At 38.5% G+C, this 17,112-nt stretch overlaps 1 protein-coding gene across 31 annotated transcripts in view; it reads left to right on the forward strand.

Annotated features, from left to right (window-relative positions):
* adgrb2 (adhesion G protein-coupled receptor B2) overlaps nucleotides 1–17,112 on the forward strand; it is a 217,436-nt gene that overhangs the window by 122,740 nt on the left and 77,584 nt on the right. For 30 of the 31 annotated variants that reach the window (XR_010914464.1, XR_010914472.1, XR_010914463.1 and 27 more), the window contains 10 exons: nucleotides 2,187–2,351; nucleotides 2,718–2,882; nucleotides 4,070–4,171; nucleotides 6,589–6,695; nucleotides 7,722–7,916; nucleotides 8,366–8,434; nucleotides 8,867–8,975; nucleotides 9,235–9,399; nucleotides 13,328–13,415; nucleotides 14,244–14,346. Coding sequence is in view for 24 of the 31 variants with exons in the window: in XM_067505318.1 (XP_067361419.1) it covers nucleotides 2,187–2,351; nucleotides 2,718–2,882; nucleotides 4,070–4,171; nucleotides 6,589–6,695; nucleotides 7,722–7,916; nucleotides 8,366–8,434; nucleotides 8,867–8,975; nucleotides 9,235–9,399; nucleotides 13,328–13,415; nucleotides 14,244–14,346 (1,268 nt within the window). In the remaining 7 variants the exon portion in view is untranslated. The remainder of the gene's footprint in view (nucleotides 1–2,186; nucleotides 2,352–2,717; nucleotides 2,883–4,069; nucleotides 4,172–6,588; nucleotides 6,696–7,721; nucleotides 7,917–8,365; nucleotides 8,435–8,866; nucleotides 8,976–9,234; nucleotides 9,400–13,327; nucleotides 13,416–14,243; nucleotides 14,347–17,112) is intronic. The other variant, XM_067505152.1, reaches the window with a different exon arrangement.

Consider the following 17,112-nt stretch of genomic DNA (forward strand, 5'->3'; position numbering starts at 1 on the left):
ACTGTCCCTCTGCAGGGAATGTGTATCATGAGCCAAAACAATCACCGTTCTTTCTTTGAATTCCTATTCTTATTAGTAGACAGGATGCTGTACAATCATGCAGTACATTCATAATACCTATTTTTGCAGTATCAATTTTTGTTGTATGTCTAAAACACATTTAGTGCTGTGTTCCCTTTGGCTTTATGGAGTGTTTTATCAGCTTTTAATTAAATAAAGAAATCGCTGTACACTACTTGTCCAGCATTAAGTGAACAGTGAAAGCCAAAGAATATTGTGTAAAAATACTGACTTGCACTTGCTATGCAAAAAGCAGTTACAAAAAAAAAAAAAAAGATTATTAGACAATTAAATGTGATGGTTAGAATCACAACTCAAAATAGTGCTAATGTTGCTCTAACTTTGCTGATAATTTCACTGTTCCACCTTGTTTATTACCATTCATTTGAAAGGTCAAAAAGTCCACAAGTTTTTTTTCAGTTAAAATTAAAAAAAAAAAAAAAGACACTACACAAACAATATTTTGCACTGTTCAAAAGAAATGTACCTGCAGTGGCTTGCAAGCCTGAGGTATTATAGTCTTGGACATAACAGTTCAGAGAACACAAGTTTGTTTGAACCAGCAGCTAAAAACAAGCCACAAATATATATTACGTATAGTATTTAGAGCCTAAAAAGTTTATCAGGAGGAGGTTGAGGTGGTCCGATGGGGTGGTCACAGAACATTGGACCGGAAACAGGAGTTTGAGTTCAGTGCAAATCTACTGCTTTTGCGTATAGCGTAAGTGTATAGCAAATATAATGGTTGGCAAATATAATTCTTTTGTAACTCTAAGGAGTTGTTTAAATCACACGGATTTTCTGGAAATGTGGTGAATGACCTCGCATTGCAAAAATTTGACTTATAAAATGCATCATAAAATGCCAAAATTGACCAAAATCTGAAATTATACTGAAATTTCTACCACCTAGTTTAATATTTTTAGTTGAAGGTTCAAAAAAAAAAAATACAATAAATCAGTATCCCTTTCAATCAGTTTTAGAAAAGTTTTAGACATCCGTCAAGTCTTGGCTTTAAGGCACAGGTTGGACAGATGGCTGAGATTCTCACATAGAGAGTAGAGTGTCATCTGCATAAAAATGACAAGATATATTATAATTAAAAAAAAGAAATGTAACATATGAATAGAGAATAGAATAAATCCAAAAAAATGTTTGAGGCACCCCATAATTTGAAGCAATCTGTCAGACAGTCTAAACTGCATCAAAGCATTTCCTGTTTCCATTAGATCTAAAACAAGAAAGAGCAGTCCCAGATAAGCCAGTCCATTACCTTAAATGATCAATAAGCATCTCACAAGTGACTGAATCATAGACTGAAGTAAGATCTAAGACTATTAAAATGGTCATTTCTCCATTGTCTGCATGCATAACAACATCATTTAGCATCCTCTCAGTTCTGTGGCTCTGCCTTTTAGCAAAATGATGTTGAGTCATTTTATTCAATTTCAGAATAATTATTCAAGTTATTTCCACACACTACAACATGGTATTTATTTATTCATTTAATTTATTATTGTTATTTTTATTAATAATATTATTAGTGTTTTGGATATAACAAAATGACCTCACAAACACTGCCTTATTTAAATACACCTTTAAATACAACAGTGCTTATTATCAGGCTTCTGTTAAGTTGCTTGGTGTTCATACATAGTATGACAGGCAGTGCTGCACTGTAAATTATAATTGCACTTTCACTACTGTAATTTTGTGCAAACGCCAGCTGAGAGATGAAATGGTGCCTTTCTAATAACACCGCAAATGAAAATTCAACTGACTGAACTTTTTGTGAACTCTTTAAAACAGCAATTTTCTAATAGATTGAAATATTTAAAATGCCCAAAGAAGCATGACTTCTTCGTGTGTTATGTTTATTATTTTTTGCAAACGAAGCCAAAGGCCTCTGTAATTTAACTTCTCCATCTTATCTCATACTCCATTCTTTTTGGCTCCTCACTGTTCCTGTCTCATCTCTCTTTGAATTTTTTTCCTCTTATTCTCTTTCATTTAAAAGTGGGGATCCGTTTATTGGGATTTCCCCATGTCTTTTAACATTGTCCTTATTCTAACTTCATCCATCCACCAGTCACTCTATCTATTTCTGTCTCTCTCCCTGTGTCCAGTGGAAGGCCAGTGGTTGGAGTGGGGGCCATGGTCTAGATGCAGCGTGACATGTAACACAGGAACCCAGCAGAGGCAGAGACGTTGCAGTGCATCGGTGCATGGCTGGGCTGAATGTAAAGGCCCTCATCAGGAGAGCAGAGAATGCACCAACCCTTCGTGCAATGGTAAGGCATACAAATTAATTCTCAGTATTCCTAGTCAAACACAAATACGCGATGATATAAAATTGCATTAGCTGAAGACATCTGCATGGTCTTTTCACAAACTGGCAGTTTGTGGGTTGGGAGCCCAATTTGGCTTGCAAGTCTGTTTTGTCCATGGCCCTGGGGAACAAAAATATTAGTATGTTTTAATGAGCCTGGGCCACAGAATGAGGTCATACTGATTTGATTAGGGTCCCAGTCGTACTAGAAAAAAGTGTTGTAATGTTGTCAAGTTGAATCTGCTATTACCAATAACTCATTTTAATTTTTTACCTCACAAGTCACTATCTCTTTTGATCGTCCAGCGGTTGTATTTTATTATTTTAGGTGGAGGTAACTGGGGCAGCTGGAACCACTGGAGTCTCTGCAGCAAGACATGTGACTCTGGTTGGCAGCGTCGCTTCAGGATGTGTGAGGGCACCGGAGTACAGGGCTACCCTTGCGATGGCTCAGGAGAGGAGGTCCGGTCCTGTAACGAGAAGAAGTGCCCTGGTCAGTAACTCTATTGTCCGTGTCTGTGTGTGATACAATAAAAAGTGTCTATCTTGTATGGCTGCGTAATTATTCATACCTCTTACAACCAAAAAAGAAAAAGCTTGTGTGTATCTGCGTGTGTGCATGTGCCCAATCTATGCATAGTAGTTGTCAGGCAGAATGGAAAGGATTTTCAGTGGTCCGCACCACAGGCAAAAGCTTCCATCACAATTTAAGAACTGCACTCTTCTCATCTTTATCTGTCTCTTGTCTGTCTCCCTGTCAATTCACATACCCATCCATCTTTACCTCTTCATTGATTTTGCATGTCCTTGCCTTGTGGTGCTTTCTTTTTATCCTCTCTGTTTACCTTTTGAGTTACTCCACTTCTCTTTATATCTCTGCTCTCTAACATTGGTTTTATCGTACTAATCTCACTTGCCTTCTCTTGCCGGGTTTTTTGTTTTTCTCAGCCTGGTAGAGGGTGAGATGTTCAACGGTCCGCTTGGTGCTATTTGTCAGAGTGTCAGCCACTGCAGGAAACAGTGTGATTTAATAAGCATGCCTCTTGACTGGAGTTACGTGTGCGTGTGTATATGCAAGAGTATTTTTGTATAAGCCACATGTGGACGTGCTTGCACTGAGCTCTGACAGGCTACAAATGATAAACTTTTGAGTGCAACCTCCACCATGACCCCTTTGTTGGGAGTGGCTCTCAAGCCTCTTTTACAAAAGACAAGTATCTTGTCTGTTGGTATTGCAGGGGAACATCATATCATATTTTCTCTTTCTCTGTGTGTGTCTCTCTCTCCGTCCCTCTTCATCTCTCTGCATCGCCTACGCCAGCACTCGTCTGCCCCCTCGGAATATCTTCAGAGCACTCTCCCTCGTTTTTTTTCATCGGGGTTATGAAAGAGCGGGAGGGGGGAAAACAGATGAATAAAGAAAAGGGGTAAGATGAAGAGGGAATGAGATACTGTACTAAGGGAGTGACACTGACAGAGAGCACTGAGCAATGTACAAGGGAATAAGATTGGGAGCTGCTGCTGGAGAACATTGATTTGAATCTTGTTTTTTGTGCTTCTCTGTATCCCTATTTTTTTCTCTGGCTATGTGTGTCTGTGGGAGTGTGTGCGTAGTGATTTTTCTTTTTCAGTGTGCCTGCTAGACTGTGCTTCATTTCACTTTTCTATTTCTCACTACAGCTCCTTATGAGATATGCAAAGATGAGCACCTCCTCTCTATGTCATGGAAAAGAGCTTCAGCTGGAGAAACTGTTTACAACAAGTGTCCAACTAATGCCACTGGTTAGTCACATTAAGTGCATTGAGTTGAGATTGCTATCTCTTACCTGTTAGCTGTGCATATTTTGTTCACATATTGTGTTCATTTATGATTGTACTTGGTCATGAGATGTTTATATGAATCAACCCTTTCGCAGAGTATTAAACATTGATGAACGTAACTTACTGTACCAGTCATAACCTTGTAGTTGAAAATACCAAATGGGCATAAAACATGTTCAACAGAAATGACTGAAGTTTATTAGTCCATTATATGTTGATTATAGCATCTGGAAATTATTTTTTGCAGAGCTAGGTATAGGTAAAAAGAAGATGAAAGAAACCAGACTTTATTAGTGGAAATATTAGAAAATGCCCAAAAAGTATAAGCAAGTTTATTTATAGTGAAAGAAGGAAAGCACACTTAATCAACTGAAATTCCACTGGAGCAAAATACCCATTGAAGCAACCAACAAGCCCTCCAATCTAAATGCCAGCATAGGTTGTTTGTCCCTACCCTCTCATACAAGGGGGAAGGGACTGTTTGTTGAAATAGAAACTCTTATAAAGAGACAGGTGTCTATTGAAACCCCTCCTTAGAGTTACCCCTTTACAGATAAGGCATCAGAATGACAGATGCAGTCGGTGCCAAAAAGGCTGCTAATTTCACACTACTTTTTGGCTCTAAGAAGTCCAAACACCAGAATACAGCTGTGCAACAATGGCAGTTTGGTTAGGGTAGGTACCAAAAAAACATAATTAGGTGATGTTAAAATATTGTGGTTTTGCTTCAATTCACTGATTCATTACATAAGATACATCACATAACTAATATCACATGGACACAAGGATGCAACAAAGGACAGTCTCAAAGCAATGGTTTAGCCCAGTATATTAGCCCGTATTTCCACATGAAGGACAAAAGAATCTTGCAGCAGCACTAACAGACATTTGTTATCCGCATGTACAACTTAGCACCCACTAGTTAGTGTGAGCAGAGCTGGCTGCAGTGAGACAAACAAAACACCTACAGGAATTCCTACATAATGAACAGAAGGTCTATTAGATGAAAAATGTGATAATATTTAATAGGCAAAAAGTTACAACCAAAGAAACAAATTTGTGTTAGCCCTATTCATAAGCATGGGCAGAGCTTCGGCACACAAACTCAAACAGTAAATCCCAAAAAAGAAAATTATGAAAACAGGAGCAACATGGGGAAAAAAATGAAGACACTCTTACTAAATTTAAAAAAAAAAGAGAATAAAGAAAAGAGAAAAACCTTCAATGCACTGCTTCTAACATTTGCCACAAGAACTCTGAGAAGTACAGTGAAACAACAGCACAGCAATTATCTCATTAGTGCCAAAGAAAACATTGTAAAATAGATAAAATTATAATCAGGAAATCATAAATTATTCTGCTTTCTGTGTTTCAAAATGAATTCAGTGTGCTCCTATGTCTGCAACAAACACTCAGACTGATTTAAGTGCTGAAATTCATGTCTAGGGCTCCTCAAAAGGGCTATCACTAAATATTATGTGATTTGATAGACATAGTCATTATTAAATTCCAAACCCATGTATTATCCAGCATCTTCCTTATCCTAACCCCTAATTAGTACATCAGATATCTTCATTTTGGACGCAATCAACCCATATTTGTGTATTATGTAGTACTGTAGTCTAAACACTGTTAATGTGCCAGACATCATGTTTTAACTCTTAAAGGCAGTTATGAATACACTCTTTTTCATATTTTAAGCCATGAAGAGATGTTGTTCTGAATGACTGTTGGATAACTGGATATTTTTACATCCTTCAAACTCTGGCATTGGCTCCAACATCAGAACACACCTTTATGAATCTGCCATTAAAATATTATACATTAAAGAACGTTAATTTAACTAAATGAGTGTATTGCATTTAATTACCTAAGAAATGTTGTAAAGCTATTGTCTACAAATATTTAGCACATATGAGTGCATATTTATTTGGTCAGGATAAAGGTTTGGTCTATGTACTGTAAGTATTTTGGTAGTCTCCTCTAGTTTATTCTCTGACTTAACTAATACAAATGAAATATTAGGTAGTTGTAACAATCTTGCATTATATTTGACTCAATCAAAAGACACCTGAACAGATGTGATCTTCGCTTAATTTTTTTTACTTGGAAAACTCATTAAGCGACACCGCTGAACTTATGGTAAATGGAAATAGCTTTTTCAAATAATATATTTAGGTTTTGTGATTTGTGGCAGCAGTATTTTTAGGTGAACTTGAGCCATATTTCTATATAATGTACATTGAATGACACTCATGAACAGCATAGCTGCCTAAAAGACACCACATTCTCTGTAATACTGTAGAAAATGATGACTCTGTGGGTAACATTTTTCAGAATGAAATGTCAAGTGTTTGTGTTTCTCTCATGTTTTCTAGGATCTGCTAGTCGTCGTTGCATGCTGGACAATAATGGAGTTGCTTTCTGGGGTCCTCCGAGCTTCGCCAGATGCGTCTCACTTGAATATAGATATTTGCATTTATCTGTAAGTTCTCCATCAAAACAATACATCCTCCCAAACTCAAAAACTCCTTCTACAAAAGGTCTTTTCTTTTCCTTGTTCAAGATGATAAAAATAAATGGCTGTAGATTCTCTCAGATTACATCAGCTAGTTAGTTGCAGCATTACTCGCTCACCATAACACACCTTCCTCAAACTTGTCTGTCTCATTAGTGAATGTACGAGAAAGTGAAGCCTCTGTCTGTTTTGAAAAGTTATTCTCTGCCTCAATTTTCCCTTTTTCAGCCATCATGTTCCTCTATTCGACCTTTTTTGTTTTTTAAACTTTACTCAAAATAGAGGAGTTTCTTTTCTGAGGGCTTGCTAGTATCTCTAATTAGCTTCTCCAGAGGTTTGCACTCACACTTATCAATTAATGAACATAGCTAATGAATGTGTTCATCAGCTAGAATGTTTTTCTGCTCTGTGAACTTCAACCTTTTCCATCTCCTCAATGATGGTGGAAGGAGATGCGGGTCAGGGATTGTGCGTCATAGAGCTGATTGCACTGTTCATTTCTGTTCCAACCTTTCATTAACACCAGGAGTCAATAATTAATTTTCTGTGATTGCTGTTATCTTATGTTCTTTCAGGCTCTCTATCTTTCGCTCTCTCACTCTCTGCATTTCACACACACACACACACACACACACACACACACACACACACACACACACACACACCCAGAGTTGCTTTCTGTATGGTTTTCTCTGAAGTGATGAGATCCAATTTCTTCCACTGGGTGCTCCTAGGTCTCCTTCTGCTTGCCTATTTTAAGCACAAGCGCAAAAAATCCACCATGTACACAGAGTATATACTCTTGTCTTGAAACATCCCTCTGGGCTCACATCCAAAACATTCCTATGATTTTATTTGGAGAAAACATGAACTATGGTCTGTTTGGTCTTGCTGTTTCTCACATTTTCACCAGATACAGTACACATTTTGAATAGGAACACTGTTGCTACAGTAAAAGCCAAAGTAGTATCTTTCTTTCTCTACACATTCTAGTTACGAGAGCATCTCGCGAAGGGTCAGAGGACCCTGGCTGGGGAGGGCATGTCTCAGATCGTACGGAGTCTCCTGGAGCTCTTGCAGAGGAGGAGCTACTACAGTGGCGACCTTCTCTTTTCCACGGAGATCCTGCGAAATGTGACGGACACCTTCAAAAGAGCAACCTACATCCCAGCTCCCGACGATGTGCAGGTAGGGGCAACCTACTCTTGGAGCCCTCTCTTGTCACAAACCATACAAATCTTTCAGTTATAAACACAGTCTGACACACCGATAGACTTAGAACACCTCCAATTGTATTCAGAGCAGAAGCTCCGTCTTCCTCGGCAGAGGGTGTGTTTAACAATGAAATACAGCTGTGCAATTGCTTTGACCTCAAAGGGGAATTTTTTCTCTTAGCACTGCCTGTAAGAGAGCAAAACACTTCTGTTTTAGTCATTTGGCAGATATTTTTTCTTTTTTATCATAAACCTATGCACAGACGATTACTGTAGTAGATTTGGAGTATAAGAAACTGCAGTGCTGCTGCAATAGAAGTCACTACAGTAGACACATTAGAGACATGATAGGTGACTATTAATAACACTAATGTGATGGTTCTGTTGCATTAACAGATAAATACATCTTCATTTTGTGTCTAGAAATTCTTCCAGATAGTCAGCCACATGTTGGACATGGAAAATGTTGAGAAATGGGAGGACGCACATCAGGTAAAGTCGCGTGTGTGTGTGTGTTTGTGCGTGTGTGTGGCGGGGGATAAGTAATTAATTGTGTGTGCATACAGGTATTTGTCAGTAGGGCTGGGTGTGAACACATCCCCCATTAACTTGTATTTATTAGTCATAAAAACACCTGTTTATTAAACATAGTGAACACCTATTAATTGGACAAGGGTGTGTGTGTGTGTGTGTGTGTGTGTGTGTGTGACTGACCTAGCTTCATGTCCTTCAGTTGAGATGTGTTTACTTGGCATCTGGACACAATAAACAAGCCACCAAATATGATATTATGTCCCACATGGTAAGATGTTTCAATGTCTGAGACAGATCCCAGAGAAAGTTGGTCATAAATTCCAATTTTAATGACTTCATAGTCGATGCCCATCACTCTTTTGTTTTTGTTTTTTAACCCTTCATCCCCAGGTCGCTCCCGGTGCTGCTTTACTGATGAGGATATTAGAAGATTTCATTCATCTCATTGGAGAAGCCCAGAAGCCTTTTCAAAGTTTTCTAGTGGTTACAAACAACCTCAGTGAGTGTAACATCCGACATGTGGACATTTATAAAGTTTAGGTCTTTTTTCCTATCAAAACAGATTAAAGTGCTGAGTCAAAGAAGAACTTGTTTCTCGAGACTTTACCTTGGTAGTGAATTGTGACAATAAACAAGGTTACACTGTTGCCTTTATCGTTTTTGGTGCACCTTATCTTACAGCTGTGTTCTTTGTTTCGTCCTCAATTTTGTGCTGTAGTGAGTTTCAAGTGTTTTTTTTATATGTGTTGTTTGTCCAGTGATAACCATCCAACGAGAGCCAGTGTCAGCAGTTTCTAGTGATATCAACTTTCCTATGAAGGGCCGTAGAGGTATGAAGGATTGGGCCAGAACAGCAGAGGACAAGCTCTACATCCCTAAAGAGGTCTTCACAATCCCTACAGAAGGTAGGGGAACAAAGACAGGTATCCCTTCTCAAGGTCTTGAACAAACATTGGGTATTTTGGACCAAACTCTCCTACTCATTCTTTGTGCTGTACATAAATCAGAAGCTTAGCTCTGTTTGTTCCAAGGGTTTTTCTTCAAGTAACTACAGTAGACTTGGAATCAATTGAATAGAGTTTAAACAGGTGGTTTAATACCAAACAAAAGGCTCTGCCTTGAGTCAAGCCTAAGCGCTAAGCTCAAAATTATGATGTTGATCCATTCTTGTCTTCTCAACTGGAATCTTATACATGCGAGGACCTTTTATCACCTCATGCAGCACTCTCTTCAGCCAAGGTCAGACCCACTGGCTAAGAAGAATTATACCAGTGTGGCGTAACACACTTAGAGATGTGTCTTATAGAAGCAGATAGAAGGCTTCTCAAGGACGTTACAGGCTAATGCTGAGAAGGATTTGGACACTGAAGAGGCCCTGGAGTGCTCTCAAGAAGATGTAGGTTTTTTTCATCTGTGAAGAAGTGTGCTACATCCTCTTGAGAGCACCAAATCCTCACAAATTTGAAAGATGTCCCCTTGCTTTTGCCAACAGAAGGAAGTTAACTGCTCTAAGTCTTAACTGCTGTGAATTTGTTTTCCCAAAGCTTCAAATGAAGCCAAGAAACGAGTAAAGTGATTGTCCATAGTCACACTAATAATAAGTAATAGAGATGGATGACACTAATGACAAAGAAGGTAACAGTAAGCAGATGAACTAAACAACAGGACTTAAAAGAGTTTGAAGAAATTAGTTCAAGAGAATTACCGTGGCAGATGCAGTCCACTGGCAATGAAGGCAAAGGTCACATCTGACATGAAATTACAGTGGCAGACTTCCTCTCTGCCAACCCGTCCCCCTGCCCAAATTAAAGTTCATTGAGGCTGCAGGCTGAAAGAGCAGCTCTGCCTGTGACCTCTCACTTTCACCGCTAACACTGTATCACTTTGACTGGCGTTCATGACACTCTGTATCCAAACCTCAGAGCACCTCGTCTACTACTGTCTCTGCCTTTTTATTATGCACAGTGTTATAGGCTTAATATAACCTTAATATAATCAAACATCTAACCGCCCACCCTGCTTTTATGTAACAGAGCCTGTTTATGAGTTGCCTGTAAGTTCAAGTAATTTTTTTCCCACGTTATGGAACGGCAAATTCTCAAAAGATCCATTTTAGGCTGCAACTGGGTGTTTTTGGTTTTTACATTTTACTTTATTCTATATCCATAATTTCTGTCTGTGTTACTTTACTATTTTTCATGTCTTGTTTTCTCCACATCTCTATGTTTATATCCATTATCCTCCTAGTTATTGCGTTTTTCCCCTCTTGCACCGCTCATATGATATTCAGCACATGCAATTGCCATTTTAGCGTATGCTGTTTAGTAAATTGTTTCATTCAAACTGCATATAGCTTTATGAGTTAGGACATTATTACTACTCTTTGCTCCTGTGGGAACTCTGAGTCTTCCCATTGCCAGTCCATGAGTTAAGATCTTCAGTTGATTGCTATCAGTTTGTTTGGCTCATTTACCCCATAATGAAAGCTTATTGCAGATGGACAGCTTAAACATGCTCATAAAGACCCATTGGCACCTTTTTGTGTGTTTGTGTGTGTATGCGCAAGCGCGTGTGTGTGCACAGGCAGCACATGTGCACAGCCAATTGATAGGTTCATGAAATGCTTCGCTGGGCATAGGCAGAGACTGTTCTTCACTGATTTTCGAGGTGACAAACTCCCTCTCTCCCGCCTCTGTCTCTCTCTATTTAACAAACACACAAGACAGACTGCTTGGTCTGTCGTGCAGCCGTGCACCTTCATACATCCAAACATACAAGCCAGCAATTACTTTATATTGCAAATCCATCATTGCAACTTTGAAGTATAACATAAGCAAGAACACAAAGCACATAAACTCTCTAGTACTCTCTATTAATTTCTTTAAAACAAACTTTCTTATTCTTATTCTTATACTTAACTGTGTGAGTTTTAAAATATTCCCAATGAAATTAGAGGCAACAGGTGCTATCTACCATCTAGCTTGGAGGATACCAGACCAACTAATCTCTGTAATGCACATCTCATTTGCATAATCTACACATGAACAGCTTAATTTCTGAACTTGAGTATCCTGTGAGTCTGCCAACTATCATTGATCCTATTTAACATTATTTTTATTTCTGTGTAGAAACATGTTGGAAAAAAAGGATTTTGAAAGGGCACAGAATAGTTACACACATGCAACCGTTTAGGAGGTGTTTTCGATCTTTGGGCAAAATTATAAATCATGGTTTATGATCCACACCAAGCATATCTTTTCCTGGCAAATGACAGATGTCATGCTAGTTCACCACGGGTGACTGCTGGTTTGCCGTTTTGCTGGATTACAGCCGATAACCATTCACTTAGATGTTCAGCAAGGGGAGAGTGACAAAAAGTCTGTTCATGGGAAATTAGAGTTTTGTGATTGAGTTCTTTTGGGGTATTAATTATCCTCGAGAGTAGGAGTGCCACCCCCTCATACACAGATTTTACCATTTACCCACAATACACTGACTTTCTCATTTGCATGCTTTTGCAGACACTGTCCAATTAGGATCCATCACAATCACAAACTTTCCCATGCTGACTTTGATCTGTTTTTTTCTCACAGTCTCACAATTGCTTTTTTTCCTCCACTGTCGGGATCTTTTTGTCTCTTACGCTTTCGCTCCTCATCTGTCTTGCATAGCTATCTCTCTTCCTGAGTATTACCTCTTAGGCAGCAGTGCAGACAGATTTTGGATGAGTCACCCGGTACGTCTGATACCATCAGCCCCCTCTGACTGTTCCTCTCCCCCTCTCCCTCCCCTTGCCGATGCTTCCCCATCGCTTCTCTCAGCCTAAAAGGGCAAAGAAGGGAGTGGCATCTCTCAACATGAACTCTTTCTCTCTTACTTTTCCTCTCTGCTTCCTTCTGCCTCCCTCACTTGAGACAAAGTGACATTTATAGAGGGACACTACATCTCCTTGGGACCCCCTGCTCTTTTTGGCAAAAGAACAATGGAAGAAGTGGAAAACAAGGGGCTGTAAAGAAGAACTGTTGAAAAGGGTAGAAAAGTGGGTTGGAGAATGGCATCAATAGAGGGTGATAATAGGGGACAAGACATAGGGGGGAAGAATATTGAATAAAGAGAACTGGGACAGTTTGACTTAATTGTCCTCATGTTAATGCTAGCGATAGAGGCTTTTGTAATAGATATATCTAAGAAGCAGGTGAGCTCCTAGCTGCTCCAAAAAGCAAACAAATTGACACAAATTGTGTCTCCACCCACACATTGTGGCACCGGGATCACCTGAATTTCTGGTATGTTTTCAGCTCAGAACCATAATTAGACTGAGGAAGAATATGTAGCTGTCATATGCTTCAGGGCGCAGCAGTTTACTAACTTTTCTTATTTTGATGTAGTAAACAGAGCGTTTGTCAGTTGCGGCTTAAGAGTAAATGTAAATGAAGCTGAAATTGCAGGTTGATGAGACAGTTAGAAGCTGTACTTGTTTGCCTCAGCAACTAATAGATGTGTTTTCGTGTAGTTCATTTATTTCCAATGAAATAATAATAATAGTTATCAGTGAAGGTTTTCAAATCAAATCAGTAAATGGCACATTACAGTATTAATATTGTGCAGAGAATTTTTTTCTGTTTTATTTATCTGCCTGGCACCTACATCTTTCCCACTGACATAAAACTTAAAATTGCTATTTTCTTGTTGAGGTTTCAAATGTTGTTTAGCCCTACAGCATTCAGTGTGTGTACTGGACAGATTTACCCCATGCAGGCGTGGTCATATTGGCCAGTGTAACTTGATAAAGCTGTAGTTTTTGTCCAAATAACTGTGAACCATGGCATCTGCTGTATTTGTGTTTTTCAGAGACAGAGACAGACTCAGAGGCTACAATATACTATGTTATCGGAGCCATACTGTACAGGACTTTGGGCACCATCTTACCTCCGCCAAAGTGAGTACTTCTTAGAAAATGTTAGGTATTTCAAACTATATATTTGCCTATACTGCTTCCAATGTTTTTTCTTTTACCTTTATGCAACTCTCTTTCAATATTTTTTCCTGACAACTTCTTAGTCGCTTTTATTTATTTGTTTCCATTCTCACCATCTTTCTATTTCTGTGCCCTTTTTTCTGTTGCTTCTTCCCTCTACCTAATTCCAACCTCTAATTTTCTACCTGTCTTCTCTCCTCTCCTTGTGTCTGCCTAGTCATCAAACAAATATCTTGGATCTCCAAAAATTTACATTTCCCTAGATGTTCTCTCTTTCTTTTGCATTGTCACTGTATTTTTGGAAACGTACAGCTGGCTTCGAATGGGCGCGGGCCTAATAGGTCCTGAAACTTGCAAAGAAGTTGCAAAAATAGAAGTTAGGAGAAATCAGGAGGTTGTCAAAAGGCCACAGTGATACAGTGTTTGTGCTGGCTCTGGGCCCTTTTATCCAGGTCAGTGCACTTGGTTGTGGATGTGCTGGATCTGTTAAAATCCTTTTCTCCCGGTAACTCTGCTGAATGCGAATAGGTTCAGTGTTCTGTTTTTAGTCTCTCTCCGGCTTTCTCCCTCAAAAGCATGGAAATGGACTGGTTATGTATTTCTGTTTTGGAGTGAGGGGCGATGTATGCATAACTCTGTGTGAATGACAAACAGCAGATCAAAAGCAACACACAGCTTTTTTTCAATTTTTCTGTCATCGTTTTTAAACCAGAGGGACTAAGCCAGACTTATGCGCAGTACAACTGTCAAATAATGAGAGTTAATGTGTGTATGTTTGTATTGTTGTAGTCCCCCTGCGGTGATTAACTCCAAGATCCTGACAGTGACAGTACGACCTGAACCCCAACCGACCGAGCCCATGGTGGTGGTGGAGCTCTCACCACTTTTTAATGTAAGTAGAAAATCTCTTCTAGGATCTCACTGTTTTTCTGTGTTGTCATGCAATAAACAACAAAGTCTGGTCATGAGTTTTAAATTCTCTAGAGCATGAGTAGTCTATTGGAGAATGGGGAACAACTTATCTTCCATTTTTACAATCCACACTTTACCAACAACTGTAGAGACTCATCTGAGGTAGCACCAGAAAGGCACCTTATTTTCTGAGCACTGTAATATTAAAGTGTGTAAGATGCAACAACAGTTATGTATAGGAATTTCTTTCCAGTGCCAGGGTTTGCATTTTTATTATATACTTGTATACCTTTGGCCAAGAAAATAAAGTTGTTTAAGGCTTTAAAGGATTCCTCTTCTCCCAGCTGACCCATGTTTTCCGAGTTCAGATAAAAGAGAAAGTGCTGGTTGCTATAAAGCGCCATAGCGCTCAGTGAATTGCCTGAATAAATGCAGACCTTTTTGACTTCCTTACATCGCACTGTCCCTTGGTGCCCATTCAGTTTATATTACAGTGGAGTGTGTTATTATAAACGACTTGTGGGGTGTCTTCAGTGGAAAGGACTAAGTGCAAGTTTAATGAGAGGCACTCTTCACGACCTCAATAAGATGTGGGTTTCATTAGCCATTCTTCGGTATAAAGGTGGGCACAGTTTTGAAAATACTGTTGAATTTTTAATGGCTACCTCTAGACAACACAAGCACGCACACATATACGGTATATAAACATACACATGGTAAAATGTATGAATCAGTGAGTGAGATCAGGTCAACTCAGAGCTTAGGGTCAAAATTGTTGCACAAAGTTTCATTAAGAATAATTTGTATTCATTCTCCATCCTCTGTTATTCCGTCCTCCGGCTTTAAACCGCTGAGTCATTACATAATCAAGATACTTCCTGATTGCCTCTATCTCTTATATTCTTATTATTCTGCTTTTGAACACTTTCAGCAAAGCAGAGGTATTGCAGGTTGCTCCCCCTCTGTCTAGAGGATGACGTCTTAATGCTAATCCTAGCGTGCAGCTCTGTGCCACTAACCAGAGGCTTCTTCAGAGGTAATAGACAGGAATAGGACAATGTGTGGAGGACAGATGCACATATGCCTCCACAGAGCTGACCAGGGTTAATTAGGTAGCTTTTATATGGACACTGTCGAGGCCTGAATTTAGTCTTTCATTAAAAACCTGTGTTGTTAATACGTTTAATACGAAAAAAATAATGTTTTTTTTTTTATGTAAAAAGTGAATTGTAACTAAATATATAACAAATTTATAAAATTATTTTTTGTCACATAATTACATGTTTAAAACGTAATAAGAGATTAGAGATAATATGCTGCCTCGCATACAATATCGATAAACTGGTTTTCTTTTGTATTATTGTGGAGATTAAAGAGATATTTTAAGATTTCCACTCACATGTTTTCTTTCTGAGAGTAAAGCCAAGAGCTCAGTACAACTTGTATGTTTGTTTCAGGAATGAAGGTACTGACAGCTGGTTAGCTTAGCTTAGCATAAAAATAAAACACATGGGGGAAACGTCCTTCCGAAGGTAAGAAAATGTCCTTATCGGCATTTGTAAAGATGACCTTTGAACAGAGCCTGCTTGCGAGCACCAAGCTGTTTCACCCTGTTTTTAAAATGTATGCAAACTACAGTGGACCGCTCAGCTGCTGCTGGCTGTACTTAATTTACTTAGAGAAATATGTGACATATATCAATCTTGTGTGTGCAGGAAAGTAAATGTGCATATTTAAAAAAAGATTGATTTCTTCCTTTTAAAGAGTTTTAATCATTTTTTTTTACATTTTTTCATTGCGTAAATAAAGCTACACCTTTCAGGATGACAGTAACATTACCTACACATACTTGCCCAACAACAACAACAACGTAAGACATTCTACATTCACAAAGATATATTGTGCCGCTCACAATGGTCTCTCCTTTATCCCCTGTACTGTATCTCCTGGAGAAGCTGCGCATTATGAGTGGACTACTCATTATACTCTCTGAGCCACAGCCACCTGTATTTTTTATTGCTAAATATGTAAGCTTTTAAAATAATATGTAGAGACATGAAAAGAAAATGCATTTTGATATTATGTAAAATGATGAATATAATTCTGTCTGAATGTCAGATGTTTTTCCCCTCACATATTAGTTTTAATATATTTTTGTCTGAAATTCTTAACATTTCTTTCTCAGTGCGCTGTCCATAGAGGCATGCTTTGTCTCCATATGGTAGACTGAGGCAGTCTTATCCTGGCTCCAAGTAGATTGACTTTAAATCATGCGGATCATAGCCACCTAAGTGATGAGTTTGTTTGTGTCTTTATATTACCTGTTCTGCTTTGGTGTCCCTACTTGCCAATGCCTTACTAAGATATCTGTTAGAGCTAAATATTGCCCTTTTAAATTTGCTGGGAACTATCAATCCGTGGAGACAATCTTTCATTTAACTGTTGCCGCTGTTATAGAAAAACATCAGAAAAGTAATTTCAGAGAGACTTTAGTTGTACTCAAGTGCAATAAAAAAAAAAATCCTAAACAGATTAAAAAAACCTGCATTTCCAGAAAGATTGGGAAACTGTGTAAATAAACATGAACATACATAAACAATTTGCAAATCATTTCAAACCCAATTTTTATCAGAAAATAGTTTAAAGGCAACATATTAAATGACAAAATGGTGAAAATTGATGTTGCTTTTTAATTCTAATGGAAGATATGTCAGGAACCTCTGAGCCTCAGTCAGAATGCAAAAAT

This window comes from Channa argus, chromosome 1, assembly GCF_033026475.1.
Source record: "Channa argus isolate prfri chromosome 1, Channa argus male v1.0, whole genome shotgun sequence".
In the NCBI taxonomy this organism is placed as follows: domain Eukaryota; kingdom Metazoa; phylum Chordata; class Actinopteri; order Anabantiformes; family Channidae; genus Channa; species Channa argus.